Here is a 16,541-nt window from a genome sequence, read left to right on the forward strand (position 1 = left end):
TGCTAGCATAACATACTTCTCGAGAAAGTTTGGAAGTCTCTGTCTTTAAGGAAAATTACTTAGGATGTTCAGAAGAGAAAATACCTTTTAATACATGATTTTGATATTTGATTAAGATTTCCCTTGAATTCCACATCCTCGGTTTCTAGTTTACTCTTCTCTTTGATGAGGGTTCTTGACAGCACTTGGAATCATTTGGAATCAGGTGAGCATGGAGAAACGGGTGAAGATTAATGCTTGATGCATTTAATTTGTCAAAAATCAGTGCTCTCTTGGTCTAGTTTATACATGTTCTGTATTGACCAGTAAGTCATTAGACCTTCAAAGGTAGAAGCTATATATTACCTGCTGTTATAACCAATATTCACTATAAAGAAGAACCTTTGATTTTTGGTTCCACCAAAATACATTTTTCCAAATATGAATATTGTCTATGTTTTATATCTATGTTTCATATATTTGTACCAGTTAATCCAAACTTCAGTGAATACCATGCATAATGACTAAGAAAGTATTTAAATCAAACTAATGAGCACATGAAGTCAAGCCTTTTCAAATATATTTTTGACATTGTATTTATTTGTAATGCCTTGGGACCAGTTCAGCACAAAACTTGTATCTGATAATATAATTTAGTATTAATTACTTATAATTTATACTCTAATCCCCACACACTCATTCAGCACAATTGTCCATACCTTGCTTCCATTAGAAACAAGCCTGTATTCTTCTATTAGAAATAACGTATCTCCTGTGTTTGGGCCCTATGTTTTAAATACAAGGTTGTCCTTAAATTTCAAATGTTGAAGAACTTTCAAGGTCAAAAGAGAGCTTTCTTCATGTTGATGATCCAAATATGCTGTTTAAAATAAAGCAATTTTTAAGACTTAAGTCTGCATTGTTTCAGAGTAGAAACCACTGAAAGAATGAGATTCCACAATGTGAGTTCTGCTACTCTGCAGCCAGAGCAGCAATGCCACTGAAGATACATTCAAGGCAAGTGCTAAGAGTAAACAGGTTTTTTGTTTCCATTACAATTTTCCAGGGCAATCTTTTTCCAGAGTCATGACTATTTCTAAGCACAGTAATGCCAGCAGCTTCTTTTTCATATTGATGGATCTTCCTGGACTGGAGGCTTCTCATTGTTGGACAGCAATTCCCATATGCTTCATTTACATTCTTTCTGTGCTGGGCAACATAACCATAATGCACATTGTCAAGTCTGTGCCCAGCCTCCACACACCTATGTACCTTTTTCTTTCCATGCTGTCAATGGCTGATCTGGGCCTCTCAGCCTCCACACTGCCTTCAATGGTAGCTGTTTTTCTTCTGGGCCAGAGAATAATAGGAGCTGCAGCCTGTTTTATGCAACTCTTCTTCATCCACACATTTTCAGTCATTGAGTCAGCTGTTCTCTTGGCCATGGCTTTTGACCGCTGTGTGGCCATCAGAGAGCCTTTGCGCTATGCTACCATCCTCACAACAAGACGTATTGGAGCCATTGGACTGGCTGTGGTGATCCGCAGTGCTGCCCTTCATCTGCCTCTGCCTGTGCTCCTGGGAAGGCTGACATTCCAGCCTGTCAGTGTGCTGTCTCATTCTTATTGTGTTCATCCTGATGTTCTAAGGTTGTCCTGTTCCAGTACGGTCATCAACAGTGGCTTCGGGCTCTTTGTCATGCTCTCTACACTGGGGATGGATGCTGTGCTGATTCTCCTTTCCTATGTGCTGATTTTGAAGACAGTCTTGAGCATTGCTTCTAATGCTGAACGCTTGAAAGCCTTCAACACCTGCATTTCCCACATCTGTGCTGTCCTTCTATTTTATACCCCACTGGTGAGTCTATCCATGATCCATCGCTTTGGGAAAAAGAAACTACCAGCTCAGGTATATATGCTTCTCTCTTATCTTCACTTTCTTATGCCTCCAATGCTCAACCCAATTGTCTACAGTGTCAAAACCAAAGAGATTCGGGTTCGCATTCTAAAGATGCTCCATCCCAAGAAACATTGAAATTTCACTGGACAGTTCCTCAATTCTAGGTGAAGGATGGCTTATTGAGGACATCCCAACAATGCAGCAGAGTGCCATTTTCAGTAGTTCATCAGTCAACTAATTATTCAAACACATCAACAAGAATAGAGTGTGGATCTCTCCATACATCGAAACCATAACTGATCCATGGAAAAAATCATAATTCCTACTATTCAAAAGTCAGTTTTGTCCTTGACAACTTTATTAAAGGAGAATCTGTTGTGTCTCGGGAGTATTTATATACTGACGTGTGAAAGTGGACAAATTTTAAGAGTCGAGGTTTGCAAAAATCTAAAGTCAGTTCCTGATAAACTCCTAGAATTCTGAAAACTTAAGCTCAAGAGGGCCTCATTTAGATGTACTTTCAGAAACTGTGGGAAACATGTTCAATCACAATATATCTTACTTTTGATTTATATAATAACTATAAATTGGAGATTACCTGTGAAAAATGTAACTGAATAAATGCCCCAAAGTATACTATATATGTATATATTTAAAGAAATAAAATTATTAATTCTGGAATTATGTTGTCTCAAACCCTAAATATGCAACTTTATAGTTCTTTAAAGATCATCACTTGAGAAATAGGAAAGAACTTCAATGTTATCTATTTTTCTCAGTCTAGCTAACCCCCTGACTCTTCACAGAAATTCCATGTTTTCAAGAACCACTATAGCTAATGACTAAGTGACTCAAGGCACAGCTTATATTTCCTTCAGTTCTTTAGGGACAATGTTTAGAAGTAAAATGGTAGGTAACTTGAGGGTGTTTTTATAACTGACCCAATACATAATGGCCCCTTTCCCAGAGTGATTTAACAAACTTCTCTGATGAAATTGCTTTAGTGAGAAAACAATTACCAATAGATTAGATAGGGAATACACTTAAGTGCTGATACTTAAGGTCATATTACATTTCAAATTTATTTCAAATTTATTTGAAATATAATGGAGAGATAGAAAGAAATAAAATGCCAAAATACAAATCCCATCCTAGCTATTTGCTATGAATATATGTATTCAAGTGTACTAAGCTACTTCTTGATTAAAGTATAAAGAAAACAAAATAAAATGCTATTTCTAGGCATGAAACACTTAAAGGACTGAGGAATGATGTTGTGTAGGAGTATAATTTTTCAGTTTGTCTTAGGTCCTTGGAGAAGGAAGGAGAATTCTACACTGAGAACACGTAGCAGAGTGAGCAGCAGAGTGAGCCCATTTGAACATTGTGATTTTTGAGCCATTTTGTTGAAACAAAAAGCTTCAATTAAAGACTATAAACATAAAAATGTATAGGAAATGTAGTGTTCCTTCCTGGTGAAGGCCATGCTTCCCCATAGACCCTGCCTCAATTTATGCATTGCAGACACACTATCGCTAAGTGCTCCATGAACATATTGCAGTTGCTGGCAACATGCTTCTACAAAAGCTTTTCTTCAAAGTCTGTTTGCACCACCTAACATTCTTCTTCTTCTGATAGCCTTATCTCTCTTTACCTCCCTGACATGTAGAGATCCAGTATCAGTGCACTGGGGAATGCCTCTGATTACCTTCCTGCCACACGTATCTATTGTCCAAGCAAAATTCCTTCACATTCTCATACCTTATGCATATCTACTTTACTAAATTTTATGTAAACTTTAATAACTTCATTGGGCTAATATTGGTATGAACTAAATGCTTCATATTTGCTATGTACCTATTTTTTTAAATGTATAAAACTTTTGAAACCATAATCACAATCAAGATAAAGCATATATCTGCTACCTTCACAAGTCTCTGGATGGTCACTTATAGTCCTCTGACAGCTTTCCCACAAACAACTCAAATACACTAGTTTGCATTTTTCCACACTTTAAAATGTATGTGTCAATAAAATAGATTTGTTTTGTTTTGATCTGGGTTCTTTCACTAAGTAGGACCATACTGAGATTCATTCATGTGGTTTGTATATTATTGCCTAACAATATTGTATTTCACCTTATGAATGCATAAATTAATGATATAAGTAAATTCTTCACTGTGAATATTTAGTATTATATCATTAAATTTACCATAGGATAGATTTATAGACATTGTGTATTATTTTGTTTAACCTTACAAAACTTCCTTAATGATGAAAAATGTTTGTTAGATTTATAAGTTGCAAAATTCTTGTTTTTTTCATGCAACTTTATTTCTTCTTATTTGCATTTTTTTTCTGCAGCATGGAAAAGTCTGGGTCCTATTTTTTACAGCTTATTTTTTCATCAGGTCATCACTCACAGCTTTAAAATTGCTAATCTGTATTTTTTATCAGGTATAAATTTATCAACTCAGGTAAAAAGTACAATTCTTTTTATGCTTTAGCTTGTGGTTCCCAATATAATGTTGCAAAATTGCTTAGATTGACTTAAGATGATGAAATAATATATATAATGTATGCTTTTGTTGTTAGTTTTACATTTTTACCGTTAGACCTTACTGTACATAGCACTACCATCCCGATAATCTGAGACATTCAAAGAGATATCTGCATTTTAATTTAACAAAGGCTTAAATCCTAATGTTTTTCATTGTTGCAAGAGATTCAGTGTCCACTGAATTTGTTCCGAAATCTTTTCTTCTAGTGACACTCTGCTGAGCATTATTGCATCTTTGCTATGAATTTTCAGGTTAGACTTGATATAGATCTCAAGTGGACACCTAAGCAATTTCTTTGGACTCCCCCTTCTGCAATTTATTCCTACTCAGTAGTTGCTTCATTTCAGATGCTCTGAAATGAGGACTCTATTCCTTTGTTCTAGTACATTGCTGCTTTTAAAAATATCATATTTTCAATTATTTTTAAAAGTTCACACACATATATAACATATGTTGAACATGTCAACACCCATCCTCCTTTGCTCCATTTCCCCACAGAACCCTCTAACTTCATGTCTTTTAAAATTAGTTTAATTTTAATATTTTTATTATTAAAGTTTTAATACAATATATTTTTATCATATTTTCTCTCTCCAACTCCTCTCAGCTCCTCTCCATCTCCCTACCTATCCAACTTCTTAATTTCTCTGTCTCTGTCTCTGTCTCTGTCTTTCTCTCTCACACATACACACACACACACACACACACACACACACACACACTCCAGTGGAGGTGCAAATGATACAAACCAAACTAAAAAGCACACACACAAAAAATGGATTTTGCTTTGTTTTGGCCAACTGTTCTTGGCATAGAGCCTTCCTTTGGAATGTGGTTGATATACCTAGTGTCACTCCATTTTCCTTTCCCAATGAGGGATCAATTGCAAATAGCTTCTTGGTTGGGGTTGGGATTTTGTTTACATTTCCCCTTTTCAGTCCTGGAATTTTTTGACTGTTCTGAACTTGTGCAAGTCTCATGTGCACATCACAAACCCTCCGCAGAGAAGTTTCTTCTTGCAGTAGATGATAATGAGTACAGAGACCCACAACTGGACAAAGTGCAAAGTGTGAGAAACATTGGCACATTCAGCCCTAAATGGGATGTCATTATCAAACCTCTCCCCTCAAAGCTTAGAAATCTACGTGGAAGTGGATACAGAAAGACTTAAGAGTTAATAGGTGATGACTGACTGAGGACAAGGTGTCTTCCAGACACAACAAGGTTTATACACATATGAACTCACAGAGACCATGACAGCATACTTGAGTTGTGAAGACTTGTGAGCTGCCATCTGGGTGCTGGGAACTGAAGGCAAGTCCTCTACATGAGCAAATGCTCTTAACCACTGAACCATTCGTTATCCCCTACCATGTTGTTATTTGAAACTGGCTTGGTCTTATGCAGTTATTGTGCAGGTAAACACATCTGTTACTGAGTTTACGAGCTCAACAGTTGAGAGCAGCAGGAACCTATGCATATACATATTTAAAAGGAAGTGTAACAACATGATTATTTAGAAAAACAATAGCAGTACTTTCCTCCCTAGAGCCTAGTCTCTCCCAATTCATGGGTGGTGACCATGCTTGCAGGTCCTTCCTGTGGAATAATCCTCAAATCCAACCAAAAGAGTCATTGGTTACCCCATGAAAAGTCTTCATAGTGTTGCACCAGTGACGCCATGAATTTCTGTTTTGATGTACATCATAGAGTGGCCAATTAGTAAGCAGATGACTAAGACTGAGATTTCTGTTTTTTTCTTATATTATAAAATATGTTATTTAGCAAAATTGTATTGGGGGGAACAGCATTAGTCATCTTCCTTTGTGTTTAGTACTCTGGGTAATTTTCTACTTTCTGTTCAATTTTAGAGCTATATCCACAATTTAGACAATGCTTCATTTTCTGGAACTTTTATTATTTATATAATGTGCAATGATAGAAAATTCCTTTGTTGTTTAGATTTAATGATAATAATTGATTAACTGTCTAATGAATCATTTAAAAAAATAGAAAGTGATTCCCATACATAGTTATATTTTGTATTCCAATACTGTAGTAAATAATAGAATCATAGCTATTGATTTAGTATTGGCAAGTGTTCTGAGTTTTTAGAAGAATATACTATTTAATTCTCAATGCAATTGTCTTAGTGTCTTTTACTATTCCAGTGAAGTTACTGGAATGACTCAGAGGCTAAAAAAAAATATGCAAATATGCAAAAGATTTATCTATTGAATTTCAAACACAGTTTCACCAAATATGCACCACATAAATACTGTACTATTTTATTTCATAGACATAAAAAAGGCTCAAAAATTGTGTCACTGGAAAAAATGCAAGCAAATAGAGATAAATTTTAATTCATGTCTTGACAAGGTATATTTTAGTTATTCTTTAAGGGGTCTCAAGCAACAATAAAAACTCAGATTGTTGAAGAACTACATGACTAACAATCATAACAGTGTCTGTTTAGAACATGCAAAACTTGTTTTTAATGGCATGATTAAAGTCATTGGCTGCCACCAGGCCCATGGTCCCTGTTGTGTTCATCAGCGTACAACCTGGGCATTGGCTAATTTGCTGTAAAATTATTCTTCACTGAACACTCCCTGCCACTGAACTCCTGAGGAGGAGGAGACATGTTCTCTGTCCTTGTTTCCTTGTGGGTGAGTAAATAATGTGGGTTATGAAAAACAAAAGGGTCAAATTTGAATTAAGAACATGAAGTAAAACCATTAACTACTAAGAATAAAGAAAGGGACTTTTTTGCTTAAGACATCATGGAGCTGATGGGTAGGATTATTACTGAATTTTTCAAATGTCCTTTTGTAGCAAAGAAGGTCAATTAAATGCCAAATTGTTAGACAGACTGATACCTCACCAGCAAGAATTCCTCACCTTAAATGAATCATAATGTGCATGGGTGTTAACATCTAGAAATCTCAATATGTGTACTAAACTATCTAAACTAAAATTGGGAAGATTTTTAGGTATAGAATCATCATGTAGAGTTGCTGATTTGGGAAATAGTTTAATTTCTTTTTCTTCTTTTAAGATGTAAAGTAAAAGAAATATGATCTGAATGAATAAATCCATGATGATCCCTGTTGACTGCCGCTCTTTCTATATCCTTGAGTAACCATCTTTGAAAGGCACCTTGTATCTTTTAAGGTGAGAACATAGGAGAAACTAAGACAAATGTTAACAATCATTATCTACTTTCTAACACTCTAGGATGCTACAGAATATACATTCTACTTTTTTATTTTATACACACGCACATTCATTCTAATGAGAAGTAATACAATCTACCAATTTCCCTTTGTGTAAAGATAAAATCTTTTTGGTACAAAATATGTAAATATATATTAATATGTAATATATATGAAAATATTTTTGGACATGAAAATTTTATTTGTATAATTTTCTTATTCTAGTATGGAAAGGAGAAGATTTATTATTCTCCTTGTAAGGATGCCAATGTTGGAAATTCCAGCATGGCTTTCTACTTTTGTTATTCCCATCCTACCTCAGCTAACTAAAACTCTGCTAGCCAGCCAGATGCAGAATTTCTCCAAGGGAGGAATCCCATAGTACCTTCTTGACATTTTTAGGGAAATATCTCATGTTTTAATGCAATTTTTATGCAATTTCTTTTTCTCCTTTTGTCTTTGTGTTGAAGCCGCCACCAGAAACAGATGGCTCAAATTTTCAACAATATTCCTCTGCTTTTAATTAAATCCTTGCCCTCCACAAAGTATGTATAAATAATTACAACACAAGAAAAATGAATATATACAATCACAAATTCTTTTCTAGGCAGTATCTGAGCTTAATATACACAGAAATACAAAAATAATCTGGTGCCTGTCTATTTTCACATGTCATTTCTTTCTAAAAGATAGTAAAACTAAATTCTGATAAATATTACAGGGACATTTGTTATACTTATGCCTCTGTAACTGTGATAAAAAGAGACTCAGCTTATTAAAGAATATTTTTGTCTAATTTAAAGAAACACTGCAGGCTGAATATAAGAATTATTCCATCATAGAAACATTTGGGTGCCTAGTTCATCAAATATTTCTATGTCTTATTTTACATTTTCATCAACTTTCAACATCCCAGGAGATTAACAGCCATACAGATTACCTTAGTGAAAAGTTTGCCCAGTAAACACTTAGGAAACTCTTGGCATACTTATTTATTATAATCACAATTCTGATGCTTAATTACAAACACTAAAGACATCCGAGTTTATATGGATATGTGCTTTCTGGAACCACCTCAGCACTTTGTTGTAAGGATCATACTTTCTGTGTAAGGGAGAGCCCTGATTTCCCTCCCAGATCTGTTTCAGTGGTACTTTGACAATTACCATCAGCTGTCTACACTGCAACCCTACACCTAATGGTGGTAACACTTCAGACTTTGGAATGTAACACAGTCATCTTAAGGCATTGTTGAAACCAAGGGCAAAGCTTCACCCAGGAAACTGGGGATTGAGAGAGATCTAAAATGCTGCATGATTTACAGGTTGCCATTGATACTAAAGGTACCACTCCTGCATCACCTTTTCTAGGGTAAACAGATACATGTTTAGTACAGTAGGCACCTGGCACTTATTCTGCTGGGTGACATGAAGTGTTCTTAAGGAACCAAATTGACTTAATTGAGCTAAATCCTCTCACCATGAATGCCTCTTTTCCTATTCCTCAAATTCTCAGTCTAGTATGACACCTCCTTCTCTTTCCCTTTGTTTTATTTCCTCCATATTGGAAATAATGTTGACTGTGAGGCTTCTCTTCACCTTTATTGTTGGAACATGTCACAGCATTAATCCTTGCATCTAAAATAGTGTGTGACATAGTTTCACCATTACATAATTGAGGGGCAAGAAGACAAGTCATAGAGGGGAAACAATTTAAAAAATGAAAGAAAAAGAGCAACAACGAAAATGAATTCATGAGAATTTAAGCCTGGTGTGCACAAAACCATATGCACACACACATAATTAAACAATAAAAATAAATCTTTAGAAATAATAGGTTTTTTGACTATTTTCAGTATTTATTAGAATCTGGTGTTTGTCTTCAACTACTGAACACAATATTCATAATACAAAACAGGAGGTCACTGAAAATTATTTCTAGTCTTGGATCCTCCTTTTACAAACCAAAAGAAGAAATTATAGACTTGAATTCTTTTTTCTTTCTTTTTTATAAATTGAAAATAGATTCTTCTCTCATACAATATATCCTGACCACAGTTACCCTTCCCTTCAGTCCTCTGAGCTTCCCCATACTTTTCCTCTCCCTTAGATTCACTACCCTTCTCTTTCATCTTCAGAAAAAAGGAAGTCTCTAAGAGACAACAGCCAAACAGAACAATACAAGATACAATAAAACAAGGCAAAAGCCCTCTTATAGAGGCTGGACAAAGCAACACAGTAGGAGGAAGAGTCCCAAGGGCAGGCAAGAGCCAGAGATACACTCACTATCACTTGTTAGGAATCTCACAAAAACACCAAGCTAACAGCCATAACACATATGCAGAGGACCTGGTGCAGACTCATGCAGGTCCCCTGCTTGCTACTTAGTCTTTGTGATCCCTGCTAGCTGATATGGTAGGCCATGTTCTCCTGGTGTCCCTCATGCCCTCTGACTCCTACAATCCTCCCTTCCCCTCTTCTGGGTACCTGATCTCTGAGGTGAGGACCCAATGGAGACCTCCAACATAGACTTTCTCTCCACATAATGTCTGTAGGTCCCTGCACCTGCTCCCATCTATTGCCAGAAGGAAACCTTTCTGATGACTACTAGACAAAGCACAAATCAAGGAATATAGCAGATATCATTAGGAACCATTTAACTGGGTTTTTTTCAGCCTTTCTCTCTGATTTCCTCTCTTCCTCTCCTCTCCTCTCCTCTCCTCTCCTCTCCTCTCCTCTCCTCTCCTCTCCTCTCCTCTCCTCTCCTCTCCTCTTTCTTTTCTCCTCTCCTCTTTCTCTTCTCCTCTCCTCTCTTCTCCTCTCCTTTCCTCTCCTTTCCTCTCCTCTCCTCTCCTCTCCTCTCCTCTCCTCTCCTCTCCTCTCCTCCCCTCCCCTCTCCTCCCCTCCCCTCCCCTCCCCCCTCTCTCTTTCTCTCTCTCTGCCAGTCATGTTTGGTTCTAGCATAAATCTCTGGGCTATCCAGTCTCAGTTTCCTGGCCATCCAGGGAGTGTAGGTGTAGGCCATGGGCTTCTTCTTGTGGCTGGCTTTCAAGGTATGTCAAACATTGGTTGGTCACTCCCACAAGTTTTGAGGCACCATTACCCGAGCACATCTTGCAGGCAGGACAGACTTGGAACCAACATGCTTTAGTTCCTTTTTAAGGATGTATGCCAAATTTCAATTTAAGCATTAAATATCTTTGCATTGTGCAGTCTTACTATGTACAAAAACTTTCTTCTAACAATTAAACAAATTCATCTTATTAAAGGGCTCCTTAATTATGAAATAAAAGAAACTTTGAGATAAAATTGAAAGTTGTGGTTGTGAGAGCAACATTTTGAAGAGTCTTTATTAGATCTCAGCTCTCAGACGTTCTAACAGAAACTCTCTGGGCTTGGGTCCTGTGATTACACTTGATTTTAGAGTCTTCCCTTACAGGTATCATGGCCCACTCCAACCATTCCAGCACCTCCTTCTTTCTGACTGGCCTCCCAGGCCTTGAGGCTGTGTATGTCTGGCTCTCCATTCCTCTCTGCATCATGTACATTGCCTCTCTGGCAGGGAATGGCCTGATCCTGTGGGTTGTAAAGTCAGAGTCCTCCCTGCACCAGCCTATGTACTACTTTCTATCCATGCTAGCAGTGACAGACCTGGGTCTGTCTGCCTCCACACTGCCCACCATGCTCACAATCTACATAATGGGTGTCAGGGAGGTGGCATTAGACATGTGCCTTGCCCAGCTTTTCTTCATCCATACTTTCTCCATCATGGAGTCCTCTGTGCTGCTGACCATGGCCTTTGATCGTTTTGTGGCCATCAGTAGTCCCCTCCGCTATGGCACCATCCTCACTAACCCTCGGATTGCCAGCTTGGGCCTGGCCATTGTGGTTCGAAGCGTTGGTCTCCACATCCCTGCCCCCATCATGCTGAAGAAGCTGCCTTACTGCCAGAAGCGCCAGCTTTCCCACTCTTACTGCCTGCATCCAGATGTTATGAAACTGGCCTGTACAGACACCCACATCAACAGTGCCTATGGCCTCTTTGTGGTTCTGTCCACCCTGGGTGTGGACTCTGTGCTCATTGTTCTCTCCTACGGGCTAATCCTCCACACGGTGCTTTCAATTGCCTCCAAGACTGAGCGCCTCAAGGCCCTCAACACCTGTGTCTCCCACATCTGTTCTGTACTGCTGTTCTACATACCTATGATTGGCCTGTCCATGATCCACCGATTTGGCAAGCGGGCTTCCCCATGCAGCCGTGTGTTGCTCTCTTATCTTCACTTTCTCACTCCTCCAGTGCTCAACCCGGTTGTATACACTATAAAGACTAAGCAGATCCGGCTGAGGATTCTGCGCATCTTCGGGTCTGGTGGAGCAAGCATTGGAGATACCCAGGGTCACTAAGTCTTCTCCTGTGGTGGTAAAAATATGGAGCTACAGTTTCTATTCTGCATATTAATTATGACTGATAAGCTAGACAATGTTGTAACTGAACATGTGAATGAATACAATTTATTTTTACTGGAGTTTAAAGAAGTCAATGGCAAATAGTGTGGGAGCCCGTTCTCGGGTTCCTCGTGGCTTTACCCAGCAGGTCCGTATAGAGGATGATTAGGACCACGGGTCTGAGTGCAGGTGTCTGGGATGGTCTGCACTTGGCTGTGCTGGGGGAGGAGGTCTTTTGCTCCACCCCTTGGCATCTGTATAAAAACCCTGGCGCAGAGACAGTCCGGGCCCGTTGGAATAGGTTCCAGGCCCTCTCGAGGCTATCCTTTATTTTCTGTCTGTTTATCTCCGCAATATTCTCCGCAATAAATCCTTCTATCTAATATTTCCTGCTGCTCGAACTCAAGAAAACTCTGGGGAACTGTGGGGGTGGTGGGTAAACGCCCCACAAAATATGATACTTCTCAGATTTGTAATTTATTGATACAGAAGCATTTTGAAAATAGATAATCAGATGTAATCTTTATAGGCACAATCATTTGTCTCTTCAGTGTACATCCCTAGCCATAAATGCATCATTTTAATGTATTAGAAAATTGGTTAGTACTTGCTTAATGAAAGATTGAATGGATGAATAGGTAATGTGTCTGAGATTATTTGTTAAATGTACAACCATTCAAGATTCAATGCTAGGTGAACGCAAGTAAAGCTATGAACACTTATATAGTTTTACTATTTTTTCTCTTGTTCAATAGAAATTTCAAAGGTGCTATAACTACTCAGTTAAACTGTTTGTTGTGTCACAGCAAAACAGTTTTTTCTTTTTTTTATTATTAAGAAATTTTCTATTCACTTTACATACCAACCACAGATCCCCTCCTCTTCCCACCCCCAGCCTTCCTCCTCCCCCAACCCACCCCTTATCCTCACATTTCCCAAGTCAAGGTCTTCCATGGGGAGTCAGCTGAGGCAGGTCCAAGACCCTCCTCCTTGCACTAAGGCTGTGCAAGGTGTCACACCCTAGGCACTGGACTCCAAAAAGCCAGCCCATGTACCAGAGACAGATCCTGATCCCTCTGCCTGGGGGCCCCCCAAACAGTTCAAGCTCAACAACTGTCTCCCATATCTAGAGGGCCTAGTCTAGTCCTATGAGGGCTACGCAGCTATTAGTTCACGGTTCATGGGTTTCCACTAGTGTGGCTGGTCATCTCTGCACGTTTTCCCAGCATGATCTCTATATCCCCTGCCCACAGAATCCCTCCTCTCTCTCATTAATTGGATTCTCGGAGCTCAGCCTAGCACCTGGACATGGATCTCTGCATCTGCTTCCATCAGTCACTGAATGAAGGCTCTATAATGACAGTTAGGGTATTCACTAATCCAGTCACCAGAGTAGACCAGTCCAGGCACCCTCTCAACCAAAATAGTTTTTTAAAGGGTGTAAGAGTAGAAACAATTTCAGTCAAGTCTCCTTACATGTAATCTTAAAGAATCTCAGTAGTCTTGAGCATAACCAATTGTGCAGTAGATAGCCTGAGAGTCAAATACATGAGAGCTGGTACAGGGGTTCAAATATGATGTGGTGCCTATTTCATTGTATATACTTCACTTTCTGAATTTCTCTTTATATCCAATTATGAAGAGAACGTAAAGGGCTTGCAACATAGAGCTTAAGCAGTAAACTGACAACAGAGGAAAACAGTGTCATGAAAAAGTGAGTTATAGAACAAATAAAAGAATCAGAAGAATGAGGACTGAATGTCCTCATTTGTACTTGTTCATGATCTGAAATATCACTGGATATGCTACAAAAAATGTATGTTTTATAGTTGCAGGTGATAATGATAAAATAGCCTAATAATGTATTTGTGCATATTTTAGAAATATATTGTTATTTAAACAGAACATGTTTATTACATCAAGTAATTTTCCTATATGTTAAAGGCATAATAGTACTATGTAATTGCAGCAATACATTTAGTTGAAATATGCATATTGCTCAGTTACATTTTCATCATTTTGATTTAATAATAATAATTATGGGATACACTATGATGTTTAAATATATGCATAGAATGACGAATGGTAAAAGAAGATATTTAGCATATTCCTTTCTTAAACAGTTATATTTCTCCTGGAGAAAGCATTCCAAATACTCTCTTCTAGTATTTTTCAAATCAAAACTCACTATTGTTGACTAGATTTATCCTCCTGAGACATTTGAGCTACAGCCCTTGTCCAACTGTAACACTGATCCCATGGAGAAATTCCTTCACTCTTTCCTGCCTTTATACTTTCTGAAACTTCTGATAACCACTATTCTAATCTCAACTTCCATGAAAACCATCTTTAAGTCATATCAGATTTTTTTTCTGATTTACATAAATGGGAATTGGTAACTGTTGGTTAAATTAGCACTGCTCGTGGCTGGCCGCCTCCTGTGGCAGCCATGCCAGTGGAGGAGCATGCTGATCAGAAGAATCACAAGCTATGGTTACCTTTTTAGAGCTTTATTGGGAGAGAGGAGGGGGGAGAGAGAGAGAGAGAGAGAGAGAGAGAGAACAGACAAAAGGAAAGAGAGCAGAAAGAGAAGGGGGGCGGGGGAAGGGGACACACAGAGGGCCTGCTTGCTTTTTAGGCTGGGACACCGTCGCAGGCTGGTGATGTAATTTAGGACAGAATCCTTACAGTAACACATTTTATTGGTAGTGTAATGACGGTGGGAAGGATGACCAGTTCATTCTATACTTGTTTTGTGACACATGATATGTAATGGTAAGGCTCAGAAAACCAAAAACAAAACAAGACATCATAGTCTTATTACTTGCTAGCGTATACATAAAAATTGAAATGACTGTATGCATCTTATTGTCAAAAAATGAAGTCGTCCAAGAGTACAATGCAACAAATTCAATATTATGAGACAATGGGAGCAGGAAAGCGGAGGAAGGCTGACAGAAGGCTTGTGTCTTTGGGGTGGTATCCATATATATATATATATCTGCCTTAATAAAGCCCACTGTTTTAATGCTAACTGAAATAATATAAAACTTAGAGTTACAAAGAAGAAATTTGATTTCCAATTAACTCATAGAGAATCATGAAGGGTAACAAAGTTGACAATTAACAAATAAGACATGTCAGTTTAAAATGCTTTCCATTATTTTAAATGCAGTGGCAATCATGGTGAACTTTGCCATGGGCTTTTATTCAGAACCTATGCATGGAATTGTTTTTTCCTGACTTAGGACCTCCTAAATAATCAGATAAACAAATGGTTTACAAATAACACAGAAAGATTCTTAAGAAACGTGTTTTCTGAGTGGGAAGATGCCAGATGTGATAACAACATTCATAGTTCAGTATTTGCTATAATTGTGACTGAAATCACATAAGAAGAATGGGGACATTCATGGATGTCCCTGTGTGTGTGTGTGTGTGTGTGTGTGTGTGTCTGTGTGTGTGTGTTATTTACTATTATTAAACATTGAAATGGAAGGTGGAGAGGTGAGACTCATGAGAGTTATGCACTGACATCTAGAGTTATTTGAAACACATGCAGCTGGAGAGTGTCGTTCTATTGTCAAAGTTATACATATACAATTCCACTCCCCAGATTCTTCAAGTAGAGCAAATGCTCATGCCATAGAACTTTAGATATTTCTCTGCAGATATGCTACTGCAAAAAGGTCTTCAGGTTTTCAACACTTAAATTAAAGTTATTCAAATTGGTACATATACAGCTACCAATTCTTGCTGTTAAGGTGGGACAATTTGATGTTTTGTTATATGTATACATTGGATAAGTTTATAAGCTGTTTAAACAAATCTACTGAAACATTTATCATTCCTCCAAGTTGAAGATACCTCAAACCCTGTTGTTGAGATTTGTGAAGCATATGGTATCTTGTTGTTATCTTTATATACCCTGATACAAACAGCATAGCAGAACTTCTTTTTTTTTTTTTGAAGATTTAATTAGTTTTATTTTGTGTACATGAGTGCTTCACCTACATGTATATCCATGCACCTCATGTATGAAGTGTTCACAGAGGTAAGCAATGGGTATTAGATCCTATTGAGATTCTGTCTCTCTAATTTTTTTCTTTTTCTTTTTTTTTGTTATTTTGTTTTGTTTTCTTTTCTTTTTAAAGATAGGGTTTCTCTGTGTAGTTTTGGAGCCTGTCCTGGATCTCACTCTGTAGACCAGGCTGATCTCCAACTCACAGAGATCTGTCTGGCTCTGCCTCCTGAGTGCTGGGATTAAAGGTGTGTGCCACCACTACCAGGCCTATCTTTCTAATTTTTTGATAAATAGATAAAGTAACAATAAGAAAGAAAATTGACATCATGGACTGATGGGATGTAGAACTGATTATCTTACCTAATTGTTTAGGGAGAAATGTTGAAATTATATTATCATCTCAAAAATGTAAAAAGTA

At 37.8% G+C, this 16,541-nt stretch overlaps 2 protein-coding genes across 2 annotated transcripts; both read left to right on the plus strand.

The window, feature by feature from the left end:
* Nucleotides 1-1,065: 1,065 nt before the first annotated feature.
* On the plus strand, nucleotides 1,066-2,013 carry LOC131901386 (olfactory receptor 51G2-like). Its single transcript, XM_059252573.1, has one exon. It carries the CDS (start codon nucleotides 1,066-1,068, stop codon nucleotides 2,011-2,013), a length of 948 nt encoding a protein of 315 aa, XP_059108556.1.
* Nucleotides 2,014-11,097: 9,084 nt separating this feature from the next.
* LOC131901398 (olfactory receptor 51G2-like) lies at nucleotides 11,098-12,057 on the plus strand. The gene has a single exon (XM_059252576.1). The coding sequence runs from the start codon at nucleotides 11,098-11,100 to the stop codon at nucleotides 12,055-12,057; it is 960 nt and encodes a 319-aa protein (XP_059108559.1).
* The last annotated feature ends 4,484 nt before the right edge of the window (nucleotides 12,058-16,541 follow it).

This window comes from Peromyscus eremicus, chromosome 1 (genome assembly GCF_949786415.1).
Source record: "Peromyscus eremicus chromosome 1, PerEre_H2_v1, whole genome shotgun sequence".
Taxonomy (NCBI): domain Eukaryota; kingdom Metazoa; phylum Chordata; class Mammalia; order Rodentia; family Cricetidae; genus Peromyscus; species Peromyscus eremicus.

Excerpts from the sequence above, each read along its gene's own strand:
- LOC131901398 (XM_059252576.1), top strand. The coding sequence starts at position 11,098 with ATGGCCCACTCCAACCATTCCAGCACCTCCTTCTTTCTGACTGGCCTC.
- LOC131901386 (XM_059252573.1), top strand. The coding sequence starts at position 1,066 with ATGACTATTTCTAAGCACAGTAATGCCAGCAGCTTCTTTTTCATATTG.